Source organism: Rhineura floridana, chromosome 7 (assembly GCF_030035675.1).
Source record: "Rhineura floridana isolate rRhiFlo1 chromosome 7, rRhiFlo1.hap2, whole genome shotgun sequence".
Lineage (NCBI taxonomy): Eukaryota > Metazoa > Chordata > Lepidosauria > Squamata > Rhineuridae > Rhineura > Rhineura floridana.
In genome coordinates, this window is record NC_084486.1 from 108,149,449 (window position 1) to 108,165,956 (window position 16,508).

The 16,508-nt window shown below is 42.4% G+C and overlaps 1 protein-coding gene across 7 annotated transcripts in view; it reads right to left on the bottom strand.

Moving 5' to 3' along the window:
- Positions 1-2,823: 2,823 nt before the first annotated feature.
- Positions 2,824-16,508, bottom strand: part of WDFY1 (WD repeat and FYVE domain containing 1) — a 51,382-nt gene continuing 37,697 nt past the window's right edge. For all 7 annotated transcript variants that reach the window (XM_061636799.1, XM_061636795.1, XM_061636797.1 and 4 more), the window contains 2 exons: positions 10,647-10,755; positions 2,824-5,617 (listed from right to left, as the gene is read on the bottom strand). In XM_061636799.1, the coding sequence (XP_061492783.1) occupies positions 5,558-5,617; positions 10,647-10,755 (169 nt within the window). In that variant the 3' untranslated portion in view covers positions 2,824-5,557. The remainder of the gene's footprint in view (positions 5,618-10,646; positions 10,756-16,508) is intronic.

The following is a 16,508-nucleotide window of genomic DNA, read 5'->3' on the forward strand; positions in this document are numbered from 1 at the left end:
TTGCAGGCTTCCCCCAGGCACCTGGTTGGCCACTGTGAGAACAGGATGCTGGACTAGATGAGCCACTGGCCTGATCCAGCAGGCTCTTCTTATGTTCTTAAGGATAATATGGGGAGGGGAAAACCATGTTTGTATGCCATCTTGAGCTCCTTGGGGGAAAGATGGGATAATCATCATCATCCCCATTTAAGATAAGTATTAAGTAGCACAGAAGTCTTTACATATGGTCCACCCTACAGATAATTCCATGTAAATGATGGAAACTCAAGCCCAGGGGCAAAATGTGGCCCTCAAGACTCTATCACACCCCTTCCCCAGGCCACACCCCTCACTGATACCAGATGCACTTTCTTTCGCCAAATTAGTTAGATCCAACTTCAGTGTCCAGTCTACTGCTTCATGCACTTGATACACCTATACTTTCCACAACCTTGGCTATCATTCCTTTACAGTAGAAACTAGAACAGGGATGGGGAACCTCAGGCCTGAGGAACAAATATGCCCCCCCAGGCCTATCTGGCCTTTGGATTCTTCCCAGGCTACACACTCCTCACTGGTTCTTCTTTGCACCCCTAGTGGCCTCAAACTTTATTAATGCTTCTTGTTTGCCTGGATGGAGGACAGAGGAATGTGTGAGTGTGCAGCCTACTGTATAAAGGTCAAATTGACTTTGGTTGCTCTGCTTACTGTTGCCTCTGGCCCAATCTACCACTCGTATATGGCCCCAGCAGGTTGCTCAAAAGGGAATACAGTCCTAGAGATGAAAAAGTTTCCCCACCCCTGGACTAGAATATTAGTTCTCCATTCATCTTGCATCTTCAGATCAAGTTCACTCATTTTTTACTGGCGCCTTCAAGGCATCTGCAGGAATTCCACGGAGGGGCTGGTGATGAGCTTAACTTCCGTGAACAGTATTGCAATGCTGTATTATCTTTCAACACTGCTCATTAGTTCAGAATCTCTCCTCCTGTTTTCTCTCTAGCATTTAACCTCTTCATCACTAGATGACATCTCTCTGTCAAGGCTGGTGTTTAGAATACAGTAACCAGAGATTGAGAACAGGACTCCTCCTTTACTTTTTCAGTAGTTGTTTGTGAAGAAACACATGTAGCTTCTCTCACTCCTGCAGGAAAAAGTTGCTCCTGGCAAAATTCCACCTTTGTCTAAGAGGTTACAACAGCCATGTGGGAGGAATAATAAGAGGCATAATATCCTATGCTTTTGAGTAGAATTATGTAATCAAGCTCCTTGTGTTGTCCCAGGATGGATTCATATCATTCTCATATTTACAAATATAGTGTGGCAATTAGTTAATGCAATCACCTGGTTCAGGGCTGATTCACATCTGTATTCAAACAATATTTTACTACTTGCACTTGAATGCATGAATTGGTACTATTGAAAAAGTGGCTACATTTGTAGCCACAGGTAACAGGGAACATGTAGATTGTTCCTGCTTTGCTACCCCCCCCCTCAAAGTAACATGCAAAGGGTGACAAACAACAATCCCTGATTTAGCATTGCAGATGAACTGCGGGTCATGGTTTGTTTCACTCAGACAACAGGTAAGTCAAAAACAAACCTTGGTTACAGAACATGGTTTATTTAAAGCGAAACAAGCCACGAGCACAGACTTGGACACAATGCTAATCCAAACATAGGTCATGACTCCTACTTGGTAAAATGATTGTGTGAGTTATTACTTGATGGCAGTGCCTATGTAATAAATGTAGCCATACGAGTTCACCCAGACCTGTGAAATCCAGAATTCCCAGAGGATTTAAATATGTGAGTAGCTTAAAAGATGGAGGGGAGGGACTATTAAACATGAACATGAAAACACGAACTATACACACTTTAATGAAGGTGAGGGGATTCTTTTGCACTCCAGCTGTTGCTCCCATCATCCTTGGCCATTGACTATGCTTGGTGGGGCTGCTGGGAGTTGTAATTCAGCAACATCTGGAGGTCCAAAGATTCTTCACATATGCCTTAATGTTTCAATAAATCTGACATAACATTGCTATGCTTAAAACACACTTTAAAATCTTTCCATATGGAGCCATAATTTGAGGAAATTTTTCAGGCGTTTGTTGTAAAATTGTACTGTGCATTTCTGATGGTGAGTGAATAAATTCTGTCACTGTAGCAGGGACATAGATTGATTTATATGCAACAAACAGCTAGAAAGATGAAGTCGGAAACATGAAGTAATGGCGCATTCTGAGAAACAGGCAAATTTAAAGCAGATTCATCATTTATCTCATCTTTTCAGGGGCACAGGCCAATGAGAAAGAGAAATAAAACTCTTGCAGGGAAAAACGGGTAGATAAGTTGGACATGACTTCCACCAGAGCAGCTAAAGCAAGTTTGTGGAAGCTCTCTTTACCCCACCCCACTCTTGGGCAGTTGGCATTTTATGTTTCTTACATGGGGATTTTGATGTCTCTTCTAGTATTGAGACTTGCAGCCTTACCCATTTCCTAGACTCTTTAATAGCAGGCTCACAGAAATCATCCTAGATTCCATCACGTATTAAGTCAATTCAAATGGTTTAAATAGTTACCTTCTTCACCTCTCTACTTCTGAACTATTTAAGTATAACCCACCAAGCATTTGATGTTGCATTCTCTATCCCTCCTTCCCTCCCATCCCCATTATGGCCATTCCAACGTGGACCGTTTTTCTACTGTAGCCTTTATAGCAAGCCATTTATTTCTGCTCATCCATTGGAACAATCTTTTGAGGCACATGTATACACTGAACAGTTATTTCCCCATCCCCCCCTCAAAAAAAGATAGGCCACCAGAAGAGAGGGGGGAATACTATCAGGAAATAATTTTATTGTACAATATTCAAAGGGTTTTTTTTTTCAAAAGACAATCGGGAGAACAAAAAACAGCAACAGAGTGTCTCAGATAATGGATACAGTATTTCACGGAACACAGCTATCAGACAAAAAATACATAAGTACTTGTTGCTCCCCCATGAAGAAAGGCTTGATGGGAAAAAACGGGGTAAGTATGTCAAATCAAGTCTAAATAATTGCACATTTAAAGTGTACAAGGACAGTTATTGTTACAGTGCACAGCATGATCTTTGTCCTTCTCTGCCTGCCCACCTCAAATTTGTTTTCTATGCAAGCAAGCAATGTAGTGTTCAGGGAAGGGTTTGACTTATTTGGAGAACGTTGATGTTTGGAAATATACAAGCAAAATGGTGTTTTCCCAACAAAAGTTCTCTATGTATCCAGCTGCAGCCAACACCTCCATGTTAAATTCTATTTATTTTTTAAATGCCTCAATCATGGAACAAATTCAGCATCCTTTGGCAAAATATTGACAGAAGATTATTAGTGCAATTGTCAAGAGGTGAAAGCAGGTGTTTTGTACTAGTCTATACTGTTAAGAATTAAGAGAGTAAAAAATCAGGTCAGAGAATTTACTCTGTATGCACAAATTCTGATGCTGAAATAACCATCAATGGGCACCCATGTACTGCCAGCAAGTTATCCCACGTTTCCATGACGGAAAAAGGATAAAGTATGCTCCAAGATGACTGCCATTTAAAAGGAGGGAGGGGAGATACAAATGCTTTCAAGTCAGGTAGCTTTCATAACACAGATGCATATTTCCAGATAAACTGTCTCTCTGAGCACTGAGGTGAAGTAACTCATTCTGGTATAATCCATACAAGTACAGTTCTGCTTCTCATACAATCCAGTAAGGCGTTGAGAAGGATGGGTTTACCAGTTTGATGGGGCCATTGTCCCGGGCTTTAAGAATGTGCCAACATTCTCTATAAAGATGTGCTTTCTTTAAACGTTACACTAAAATACAAGTGAAGTTGCTGAAACATGTGATCCTGCCAACTTATTTTTTACTCCTCTACCCCCAGTTGTATATTAACTTAGAAACTTATGACTAATGCCATCTTTTTTCTTGATTTTCAGTATACAGTTGGGAAACCCGCATCTATAGCACGTAATATTGATCTGTCCCTATCTTATGATGATCTCCACCAGACACATAATTTCATCTTACATTTCAGAATATTATGCTTCTGTTCCTCATATGCATCTCCCTAACACACACAAAGACTTGATTCTTTAGTTACTTGCACACTTTTAAAACAGTACAATTAACACTGGCCTTATGATAGTTTTCCATGACAAACACCGAATCTCTTTTTTCCCCTTTAACACAACGTTCAGTAAAGACCCCTAGAGATAAAACTGCAAACTATACATTGAGACAAGAGATATTGCTATCTAATTGGAGGGAGCTTGAGAAGTTCAGATGTATTAGCCTACATGAACTAACCTTTGCCACTTATTTTTAACAGACTTTCAAGCAACTAGCAGTAGCTTTATTTCATTAAGGCTTGTGAGCTCCCAACCAGATTTTACAAGCTACATTTTTTCCAAGAATTTCAACTTAACAGTGCTAATGATGCAAATGAATAGAGCGATTTGAAAGAATGCTCAGGTTACAAAAGATAATCCTCTTCTCCCTATAATGTTGTAGTGCAACATGACAAATTAGTTTTATTTTCAAAGTTAATTAGGATTTTAATCTCACAACTCTCTGCTACTACTCATTCCATCCATTTTTAATTGCAGGTGCCCATATCTGTGGTCCCAGCACAAAACTAGTTATTGCTGAAATGTTTTTAAAAGCATTTCAGCACTGGCCTTAAAAAAGATGAAGATGACACTACTTTGTGATTATGCTTTTTTAAGGAGAAAAAGCACAAAATTCCATATTCTGGGGAGAGAACACAAGTTCATTCAAAGTGTGCAAGCTGTTGATTTCACTTAGTCTCTATCGTAACATATCTGTACCTGTAAGGCACATGATGCAACATGTCAGTTCGCTTTCAGCATTACGGAAAAAATGTCATGATTTTGGTTTTTGCTAGATACAACAAAAATCTCCTCAAAAGACAACTCGGACTTAATTTTCAAACAGTCTGAACAACTCTGCAAAGATAAACAGAATTCACAGAAAATGCTCCCCCCAAAATCTATCAACATTCTCGCCCTTACTGCAATGCTGCTGGGAGTGGAAGTGGAGGGATGCTTTCTTCCTTCTGTCAAAGCTATATTCAGATGTTTGTGAGGCAGCCTTCACAGTGACCGTTCATAAGATAATAGTAATCTACAGGGATGGTTCACAAGGACTGAGAATAAGTTGCAACTATTTGCACACTTTGTTGTCACGACATTCATTTCTACCCTTAGCCACTGTACAGTATTATTTTAGCAGAGAAAAGCACATGGAACACTACATGTAAATGAAGTTAGGAGTGGTCTCTCTCAGCAAGGTGTTTTTGTTGCACTTAAAGCCTTTTCTGTGTTGTTCCATAGGCTGTGAACTTGTAGTTGAGCACCCTCCGCTGTTTCCTGGTAAGCCCTATAGAAGAATTCTGCTCCACAGAAACAAAACAGGCTGTCCCAACTTGAGAAAACAGCATTCACAGAGTCAAGCAGCCGGCATTTTTGTGGCAAGAGTCACAGAAGGAAGTGTATCCATTTGGTGCATAAGGTGTGCCCAGATCAACGGGAGGCATAGCCAGTTGCAAGGCCACAGCTCACTACTGGTGTCATGTCCCATATCTGAAATACAAAATAAGACACGATGATATATGGCAGTAGGCTAAACCCTTTTAGACCTAATGGCCACCTTTAGTTCAAACATGTATTTGGGGACCCAAAAGGGGGAGGAGATAGGTTATTACATATGATAGCGGCAGCATGGATTCTCTATGCAAAATACTGGAAGAAAGAAGAAATTCTTTGTTTGAGAATTGTCTATCAAATTGTGGGAAATGGCTGTTCTGAGTAAAATTACTCGATTTATTTTGGGTCAACAAGGAAAAAAAAGTAAAGAGATCTGAACAGGACTGGGCACAATTTATAGAACTGGAATATCAAGCAGTGGGGGATAGTTATAACCCTTCTTTGATGCTATGAGATGTGATTTACGGTTACTTTTTAGATATATATTTTCGTATTCTGCTTGAATTTGAATTTTGCCTCCTATTTCATTCTTTTTCTTTCCTCCTTTTCCCTTCTTCTGTTTTTTTTAATAATTAAGAGCTAGATGGTGTTTTCCATATTACTGATTAAATAACTTTATTTGGCATGTATATATGTATATTCACCAATAGGCAAAAAAACTTATGGTTTAGGAACGTACCTATATAGCCCACAGATATTTCTACCAAACTTAAAAAGCAGGGAAATCGGGCAGCTATAGTGAATGCACCAGGGGAGCAGAAGACTTGACCTCCTCTCCTTTGTACTGCCCTACAAATTTGTCAAAATGCAAACATAATTTAGGTTGGTTTTGCCCATTAGTGAATTTCTCTGCTTTTTAATCCAGGAGGTAAGAAATGGGATCCTGTGCAAGTTTGCTGAGAATGGATTGATCATTTACATACTTACTGAGTTCAGTGGGATTTACTCCCCTGCAATCATGCTTAGGATAGGTGAAACTGACAGCAGGATTGGGGGGGGAGGAGGAAGGGAAGGAAGGACAGAGGGGGGAATGGGGAGGGGGGAGGGGGAAGGGAAGGGCAGAGGGGAGGATGGGAATGGGAGCAGGCAGGAGGGGGAGGGGAGGAGAAGGGCAGGTTTCATGATTTGCATGTTGATTGAGTTCAGTGGGATTTACTCCCATGCAATTATGCTTAGGATAGGTAAAACTGACCGGGGACAGGGAGGGAGGGAAGGCAGGCTGGAGTGGGCAGGGGAGGGGGGTAGGAGGAAGGGAGGGGACAGGAGAAAGCCAGGTCTGATCATTTGCATGCTTATTGAATTCAATGGGATTTACACCCATGCAATCATGGTTAGGATACATAAAACTGCCCATGAGGGAGGAGAAGGGGGAGGGGAGAGGAGAGGGAAGGGAAGGAGAAGGGGGAGGGGAGAGGAGAGGGAAGGGAAGGAGAAAGGGAGGGGAAAGGGGAGCAGAAGGAGAAAGGGTGGGGGAAGGGGGGGAAGGAGGGGATTGGAAGGGGATGGGCAAACGAAGGGGGAGGGAAGGGGCAAAAGGAAAGTGGTTGAAGGAGGATGGAAGGGCAGGTTTGATAATTTGCATGCTTATTGAGTTCAATGGGATTTACTCCCATGCAATCATACTTAAGATAGGTAAAACTGACCATGGGGGGAGGGGAGGGAGGGGCCAACGAAGGGGCAAGAGGGGGGAAGGGAGAGTGGGCTTGATCATTTGCATACTTTTTGAGTGCAATAGGATTAATTTTTGTGCAATCATGTTTAGGATAGGTGAAACAGACCTGGGAGTGGGAAAGGGGGGAGGGAGAGGGAAGGAGATTGTGTGGGTGGGCACTGGGCAGAGTGAAATCCTCTTTCCAAAAGGAAAACACTGTGAACGGTATAATTGCTTTTCAGCATTTCCCCCACCTTTTTATTCTATAGCAGGCACATATAGCCTCCCACACAAATGTAAACCAAAGGTATCCCTGGCTACATCCACACAAGGCTATTATTTCACTTTGGACAGTCATAGCTTCTCCCAAAGAATCCTGGGAACTGTAGTTAGCAAAGGGTGCTGAGAGTTGCTAGGAGATGCCCTGTTCTCCTCACAGAGCTTCAGTCAGAGTGGCTGACTGTTAAACCACTCTGGCCACTGGAGCTCTGTCAGGGGAATAGGAGTCTCCTCTCAGCACCCTTCACAAACTACACTTCCCAGGATTCTTTGGAGGAAGCCATGACTATTTCAAGTGAAATAAAGGTCTGATGTGGATGTGGCCCCCTGATTAGCCAAGCATCTGTGAGTCTGGCTTTTAGAACACTGACAGTTGGTTCTTACTGAGCATGCCCAACATTATCATTGAGTTCAAGCCAAAATGTCGTAAATTAATTAAAAATCAGCCAGGCATTTTTTAAATGTTTAAACTGTAGAAAATGAAGGTCAGAGTATGGGGCAAGGTCAGTAATAGGATTACAGGTACTCTGTGAACATAGCTGATTTTTAATTAATTTCAACAGATAATGAGAACTCTGACAGAAAAAAGTCCCAAAGGGGTCTCTCTTTTCTCTCTTTTTACACTTTGAACCCTCGATTCTCTCTGTTTTGTGTATCGCCATGAAAACTTGGAGGGTTGTTAAGCACGCGTTTCTGAGAGCAGGACTATAAGTTTCGTAAGGTTTTGTTTTGAAATGAGCTTATGGGAATCATAAGAATGGTATGGGGATATTTTCAAATTAGCATTGCAGAATGCGAAAAATCCACGCTGGCTATAGTATACAGCCGCTCTTGTGGCTGTATAATGCAGGGCTGTGGAGTCGGTAAGCCAGACCTTCGACTCCGACTCCTCTATTTTTCTACTGTCCAACTCCAACTCCTTCATAAATGGCAAATGTATATTAACTAGTAATAACAAATTTACTGTAGTAAAATGGTAGCACACGGCATTTCATCACCACCACGTGAATCCAGAGCTTGGAAAAGTTACTTTTTTAAACTACAACTCCCATCAGCCCCAGGGATTGGGCTCGTGGGAGTTGTAGTTTAAAAAAGTAACTTTTCCAAGCTCTGGATTCACATGGTGGTGATGAAATGCCTTGTGCTACCATTTTACTACAGTAAATTTGTTATTACTAGTTAATATACATTTGCCATTTATGAAGGAGTCGGAATCAGAGTCGGAACATTTCTACCGACTCCGACTCCACCCAAAATTGCTCCCAACTCCGACTCCACAGCCCTGGTATAATGTATATCTTAATATTTACTTTGATTTGTTATTAAGGATATTGATAATGTATGTTTGAAATAATAATAACAGCAGCAGAAAAACTAAACATGTATTTGGGTCTCGCAGCCTAATTTTTTCTTTTTCTTTTTTTACCAAATATCTGTAAGGTAGTAGTGCTGCTGGTGAGGCCCACCTTAGGTCAGGCTGAAATGCAGTAGGGTGGTCCTGACCTACTAGTTGAAGACCAATGATTTATATCCTATCTTTCTATCAGATACAGGCCTCCAAAGGGGCTCACAATAAATAATTAAAAGACAGCCCATTACCATAGAACAAAATGGGGTTTGGGGAGCCAATCTAGCAGGCAACATATGAATAAAAGGTAAGAACAATTACACTTACAGTTTCCATACGTTAGTTGGTTATTTAACTCTAGTATTTTGTATCATAAATGCATTGTGCATTGCTTATTACAAGTTTGTTATTTAGCACACCAGATTTTAGACTGGATTCTGATTAGCAAGTAGTGAGTATGGAGCAAAAAAAAAAGTTTAAATGGTGAATTTAAGGAGTACAGGGGATTTTCTTCATGCTTCAAAGGCAGATATAATCTTTCTGCATGGCAATTTTTTAAAATAACATTGAAAATGACTACCTTCATAACAATTAATCTTCTTAAAATATTGGAATATTTCCAAAACTTTGGGGAAAATTGTAGGAATTAAATCATGCGTCTGGAGAATGAATAGACCACTTATTCAGAAAACGAGATAAACTGACTGGTGAGATTATCAGGCAAATTCTTATGAAAATTAGTCAAAATAGAGGACAGGTTGCATAGTATTTGTTAATCACTGACAGCTAAGAAGCACAAAGGCAAGGGTCGTAGCTCAGCAGAAGAGCATCTGCCTTTCATGCAGAAGCTCCCAGCTTCAATCTCCAACACTTCCGGGTACACTGGGAGAGACTCCTTGCCTGAAACCCCGGAGAGCTGCTGCCAGTCAGTGCAGATAATACTGAGCTAGATGGATTGTCTGGCTCAGTATAAGTCAGCTTCCTATGAGTAATGTTGGAGAGCAGCCACTGGTTTTTTACAATGGCATCTGCATAATACTAACAGGAAGGATGCCACTTTTCCCGCTACAAGGAATCATACAGAAATGGTTTGAGAAAGCTTTATTGCAACAACCACAAATAAAAGGCGGGGAGCTAAAAGAGGCATTGCCTGGCAAACAACTAGACACTTTGTGCAACCCGTCAAACAGTAGTGCAGTGGCAAATTCAGAAGTGCACGGTCCCTTCATGATAGTCAGAGCCACACCCTTCCCCCCCTTTTGGCTGCTGGATTGAGAATGAGATCCTTGTTAATGCCTTCTCCCACAATAACAGATGATCCTACGAGTCAATACACATGAAAGGGGAGAGTGTTAGCTATTGAGGGGAGTCTTCTCAGAGACTGGCTCGCTTCGTTTCACTCTGCTTGGTTCCAATCAGCAGGAAAAGAAAAGGAAGCATGTTAGAAGACTCTTCTCACTGGCTAACACTTTCCCCTTTCACGCTTATTCACTTGTAGGATGCTGGAGACATAGGGACCCTGTTGGGACCCAGCTCCCAAAGAAATAAGGGGTCTAAGACCTCCTGAGACCCCGGATGACTAAATCCCTGCCATCAAAGACAGAATGCTCAACAGCTTTAGTGGACCAAGACATTGTGCTTACTGTATCTCTGTAGAACTATACTAAGGCTAGAAAAAATTGTTAGTTATCCTTGAGCCCCAGTTATTTGGGTTCCCCCTTAGTCCCTATCTGAATATTTTCATATCTGCTACCCTGTGTTAATGAAACTGCATGTGCTACTTGCTAGTCACTAGCTAAAACTATCTTGGCCAAGACGGAAGAAAAAGAAAACAAAAATGATCATACCTTCACTACATGATCACTTCCGCATGTCACCATAAGTCCCCTTGAGATGTCCATGGACATATGGGAAATGTTATGTTTTCCTTCGTGAAAAGTTGCCAAAGAAGTTCGACTTGAGGAGGAAAAAAAAAGTTTAAATAACGGCCACTTGCTAGATGTTTCTTAGACCAGGCACAGGATATTACTTCAATACAAAAATACTTCAGGGAAATAAGATTTCTGAAAAACTAATGTGTCAAGCCTAGGATCAGCATCATTATTTGAATGACATTTGAAGAACTAGCCAGTTCATTAAGGTCCTAATCAGTTCTAAATATGCTAGAGTGGAATATTCAGACCTTTGGCTCCACTGCTGATCTGTGAGTCTTTATACAAGGAGAAGAACAGTAATTGTTGTCTACATGCTTCTCCTTATTTTTTAAAGATATGATGGGTTAAAGACTCTTCACTGTTTCTCATGGACTAGTGCAAATGCTGTAATGCAGCTTTCCCCAACCTGTGGCCCTCCAGACATTTTGGACTACAACTCTCATCATCCCTGATCATTGGCCATGCTAGCTGGGCTGCTGAGACTTGCAGTCCTAGGGAAGGCTACTGCAGTGCCATAAGTTAAGTGAGGCTGAGAAAGTTATTTGGTTGGCCTGCTAGCTTATACAGGATACTTCTACATCATCAGTAGGTGGTGGTCAGTTGGAATTTATATGAACTGGTGTGGTAGCAGCTCTGTTTTGCTTCATGAACTTGCTGGGGGGGGGCAATGGGAGGAGGGATCCACTCACCAGGGTAATTATAGCAACAAGCCTTTCCTGCTCTAGCTAGTCTCAGGTGACAAGATAAATTACTAGCTCAGGTGAGTTTTAAGTTTGACTGTGTTGATTTAGCTCAAATTCAAGAGGTGGGGAGGCACATTTTGTCAATGTTAATCAACAGGAGCAAGCAGAGATTCCAGCTTAAAAAAACAAGGCTGGGGTAGTGGAAAGTGGAACATGCTCTTCTGCAGGTCACAAGAGTCACTGGGGAAAAAGGCCTTCAATTCTAACATTTGAAACGACTAGCCTGAACTGCAAGGAACTAAATGGGGAGGAAAATCATGTACAAACTGGATACTCCGCTTTACTTTGATGGAATTCCTACTTCAGACTAAACAGTAAAACTGCTTGGAAATTTTTTTTGCATTTATAATTAAGAGCTAAAAGTTGGATTTTAGTTAGCCATAGAGGATTTGTATGCTAACCCACAATTTTGGTGGAATCTATGTATGTTTATTCGGAAGAAAGAACTATTGAGTTCAGTGGCTCTTACTCCAAACCATGTATGCACAGAATATGCTGAAGAGTCAACAAGCTTTGTCAGGAACAGTTGGAAATTAGGCAGCATTTTATAAATGGAATATAACAGACCTTTCTGACCCCTTTTTGAAATAAAACTTCTTGGCTTATGGAAAAGTTACTCTGACAATCCAGGTAAATAAATTTTGTATCTTGCCGAGTTATGGATCTTCTCACTAAGCATTAAGAGGAAAGTGGAATTTGCTTTTGATAGTATATTTGGATCAGATCAATTGTCATGAAGGCTGCTGAAGGAGAAAAGTAAACTACCAATCTGAGCTTCCTAAAGGGGTAAGCCTCCAGGCCAATAATCTGGTTTTATCATGAATTCTAATTTTTTTAAATAAAAAAAAAAATTAAGCCCAGCGTCACTTTGCAAAACCTCATGGAAAGAGTTTCAGTGTTCCTGCTTGGAGAAACTACTGCCTATAAAAATTCACATTTATCTATTATTTATTTTATTTATTATTTTATTTATATCCCATCCTTCCTCCCAGCAGGAGCCCAAGGCAGCAAAGAAAAGCACTAAAAACACTTTAAAATATCATAAAAACAGACATTAAAATACATCAAAACAAAACAACTTTAAAAACATTTTTTAAAAACGTTATGAAGATTTTTTTTTTAAAAGGATACAAAATATATTGTTTAAAAAAAGGTTTAAAAGCATATTAAAAAGCAATCCCAACACGGAAGCAGACTGGGATAAGGTCTCAACTTAAAAGGCTTGTTGAAAGAGGAAGGTCTTTCATAGGCGCTGAAAAGATAACAGAGATGGCGCCTGCCTAATATTTAAGGGGAGGGAATTCCACAGGGTAGGTGCCGCTACACTAAAGGTCCATGTCCTATGTTGTGCAGAATGGACCTCCTGATAAGATGGTATCTGCAGGAAGCCCTCACCTGCAGAGCGCAGTGATCGACTGGGTATATAAGGGATAAGACGGTCTTTCAGGTATCCTGGTCCCAATCTGTATAGGGCTTTGTACACCAAAACTAGAACCTTGAACTTGGTCCAGTAGCAAATGGGCAGCCAGTGCAATTATTTCAGCAGCAGGGTGACATGTTGGCGATACCCTGCCCCAGTGAGCAGTCTCGCCGCCGCTGCAGCTTCCGGACCAACCTCAACATACAGCACATTACAGTAATCCAGCCTGGATGTTACCAGTGCATGGACAACAGTGGTCAGGCTGTCCCAGTCCAGAAACGCTGAAGCTGGTAAAAGGCACTACTAGCCACTGTGGTCTCCTGGGACTCTAGCAACAAAGATGGATCCAGGAGCACCCCCAGACTATGGACCTACTCTTTCAGAGGGAGTACAACCCCATCCAAAGCAGGCAACTGATGAATTATCTGAACTCAGGAACTACCAATCCACAGCACCTCAGTCTTACAAGGATCCATACTCAGTTAATTGGTCCTCATCCAGCCCACCACCGAGTCCAGGCAGTGGTCCAGGGTTTGCACGGCCTCGCCCGATTCAGATGTTATGGAGAAATAGAACTGGGTATCATCAGCGTACTGCTGACACCTTGCCCCATATCTCCTGATGACCACTCCCAAGGGCTTCATATAGATGTTAAATGGCATGGGGGACAAGATGGTACTCCACAGCACAACTGCCAGGGGGCCGAAAGACAATCACCCAATCCTATTCTCTGAAAATGACCCTGGAGATAGGGTTGGAACCACTGTAAAACAGTGCCTCCAATACACATCTCACCAAATCGGCCTGGAAGGATACCGTGGTCAATGGTATCAAAAGCCTCTGAGAGACCAAGTAAGAGTAACAGGGTTGCACTCCCCCATCCTTCTCCCGATAAAGGTCATCAATCAGGGCGACCAAGGCCGATTCAGTCCCATAGCCAGGCCTGAACCTAGACTGGAACGGGTCAAGATAATCTGTTTCATCCAAGAGTACTTGCAATTGCTGTGCCACAACCCTCTCAATCACCTTCCCTAAAAAGGCAGTAATTGTTGCAGACCAATGGGTCCAGGGTGGGCTTTTCCAGGAGTGGTCGGATCACCGCCTCTTTCAGGGTGGCTGGAACCACTCCCTCCTGCAATGATGTGTTCACCACACCCTGGATCCACTTGGTCAAACCCCCTTGGCAAGCTTTAACAACCCAAGGAGGGCAAGCATCTAGAGGACACGTTGCTGGCTGCATCATTGCAAGCACCTTGTCTACGTCATCAGGCTGCATCAATGGAAACAGTTGCATCAGACGTTGCACTGGACACCTCATTGGAGACTACAGTAGATGCAGACGGGGCATCAAGACTGCTACGGAGGAGAGCAACTTTACCCTCAAGGTGCCTTGCAAACAATTCACAGTGGGCCTCGGAAGTGACTAAGACTCCATTTCTTGGAGTTGATGTCAACAGACTCCTGACAATACAGAAAAGCTCCACCAGACGGCTCCTTGGGGATGCGATGGAGGCAGAGAAGTGAGCCTTTTTTGCTGCCCTCGCCACCACACAGTAGGCATGGTTACGATGTTTTACTTGTGCCCGATCAGCCTCACAGCACATCTTTCACCACTTGCGCTCTAGCCATCATCCAGTCTGTTTCACTGCCCTTAGCTCACTGGTGTACCAAGGTGCAAACAGGGCTCCACAGTGCCAGAGAGGGCGCTCGGGGACAACTGTGTAAAGAGCCCGACGGGCCTCGCTGTTCCACAGCGTGACAAGGGCTTCAACAGGGTCACCTGCTCTATCTACTGGGAACCCCCCCAGGGCATTCAGGAATCCAGTGGATTCCATTAGTCTCCGGGGGCAGACCATCTTAATCTGTCCACCATCCCTGCAGGGAAGGATCAGAGCTACAAGTCTAAACTTCACCAGTAAGTGGTCTGACTATGACAATGGAGTGACATCCACCACCCCCTATCTCCAGACCACCCCTTCCTCCATCTGGAGCAAAAACCAAGTTGAAGGTGTGCCCTGCCCTTGGGCCGGTGACAACTTGAGACAGCCCCATGGTCATCATGGAGGCTACATTGAAATAACCCAGGACTATCGTTCTGGGCTCCTCCAATACCACAGCTGAGATGGCCTCGGCCAGCTCAGTCAGAGAACCTGCTGGGCAGAAGGGTGGAAACTAGGGTACACAACAGCAACCCCAGTTTACTGTCTCCTCGGCCAGACGCCAGGTGCAAGCCCTGACAGCCAGCTCCAGACAAAGTGGTTTCCTGGTGACAGAGATGGAAGTTCTGTAGACCACAGCAACTCCTCCCCCCTCCCATCCCTGCAGCCTGTGTTGGTGCTGCACCGAGTATCCAGGTGGGCAAAACTGGGTCAGATCAACTCCTCCCAGCTCACCCACCCAGGTCTCGGTAATGCACACCAAATAGGCACCTTCATCCATGATCAAATCATGGATGAGTATAGTCTTATTGTGTACCAATCTGGCATTAAAGAGCAACACACACAGGCCAGTGGGCACAGCAGATGCACAATGAGGAACACATCCATGAGAGGAATGGGAGGGAGGAACAAGGCGTAGATAGTGTTACCCTAATCTTCTATGGTAATTCACCATCCCCCCATGGCTATACTTCCCTCTACCTGTGATCACTGAAATTGGGGTGGCATCACCCATGTCCCTCCTTACTAAGACTCCTCCTAAACACCTGATATGGACCCAACAAGAGCCCACCAAAAAAACCTAGCTGAGCCAATTGTCCCAGTAGGCCGTCTTTTGTAATACATATTTCTGGTCAAAATCCACAGTTTCCTTGGGGAGAGGGTTATCAGAAAAAGTGTTTAATATTTAATCTCCTTTAAAAATATTTGTGAGGTGAGGGTGGAGAAACAAAGAAAACAGTCATAAAAATGAAAAGGGGGAAACCTGTCAAAGGTATGAAATGCATCTCAGGTTAAAAAGGAAAAACTCCATCTACATATAAAGCCCGAGTTATACAAATTCAGGCAATATCTGTCTCAGATACTGATCTGCACTATCATGGGGGGAGCTGTACTTTACAGCTAGCAGGTAGAAACTAACTTGCTGCAACCAATCCCAGCCATAGTTTGCAGATCCCTGTAATTAACCAGTTTTAAAGACAGCACATTAGAACAGCATATGGATAAAAGCATAATAGACTTGCAGCTTTAATCTGTCTTGTTTACTAAATGACTCCTATGATACCCAAGAAAAAGATCTTCTAGCTTAGTTTAACTACATTAAGGGGCAACAAGCCAAATTCTTCCAAAATAAGATTGACAATACATCAAAAATTGCACTTTATCTTAGCCACAACGGCCAGAAAGGCAACTGACTAATTTTGAAAATATACTGGTGAAATGTAAATCTCAAAAAGGATTGTTGTCTAGGATGCATGCAACGCCTTTGTATGTTCAACAGACAAGCAATAGAAGGAAGTATGTAGCAATGGTCCAAAATACTTTACTGATGTAGTAGCAAGAGAAAACTTTTATAAAATCCTCTGATATCTTACATCCATGGTATGCAGAAAAGTACCACCCTTAAAAGAATGAGAAAGCAGTGTCAGGCAAAAAATAAGGATTATTAAGATCT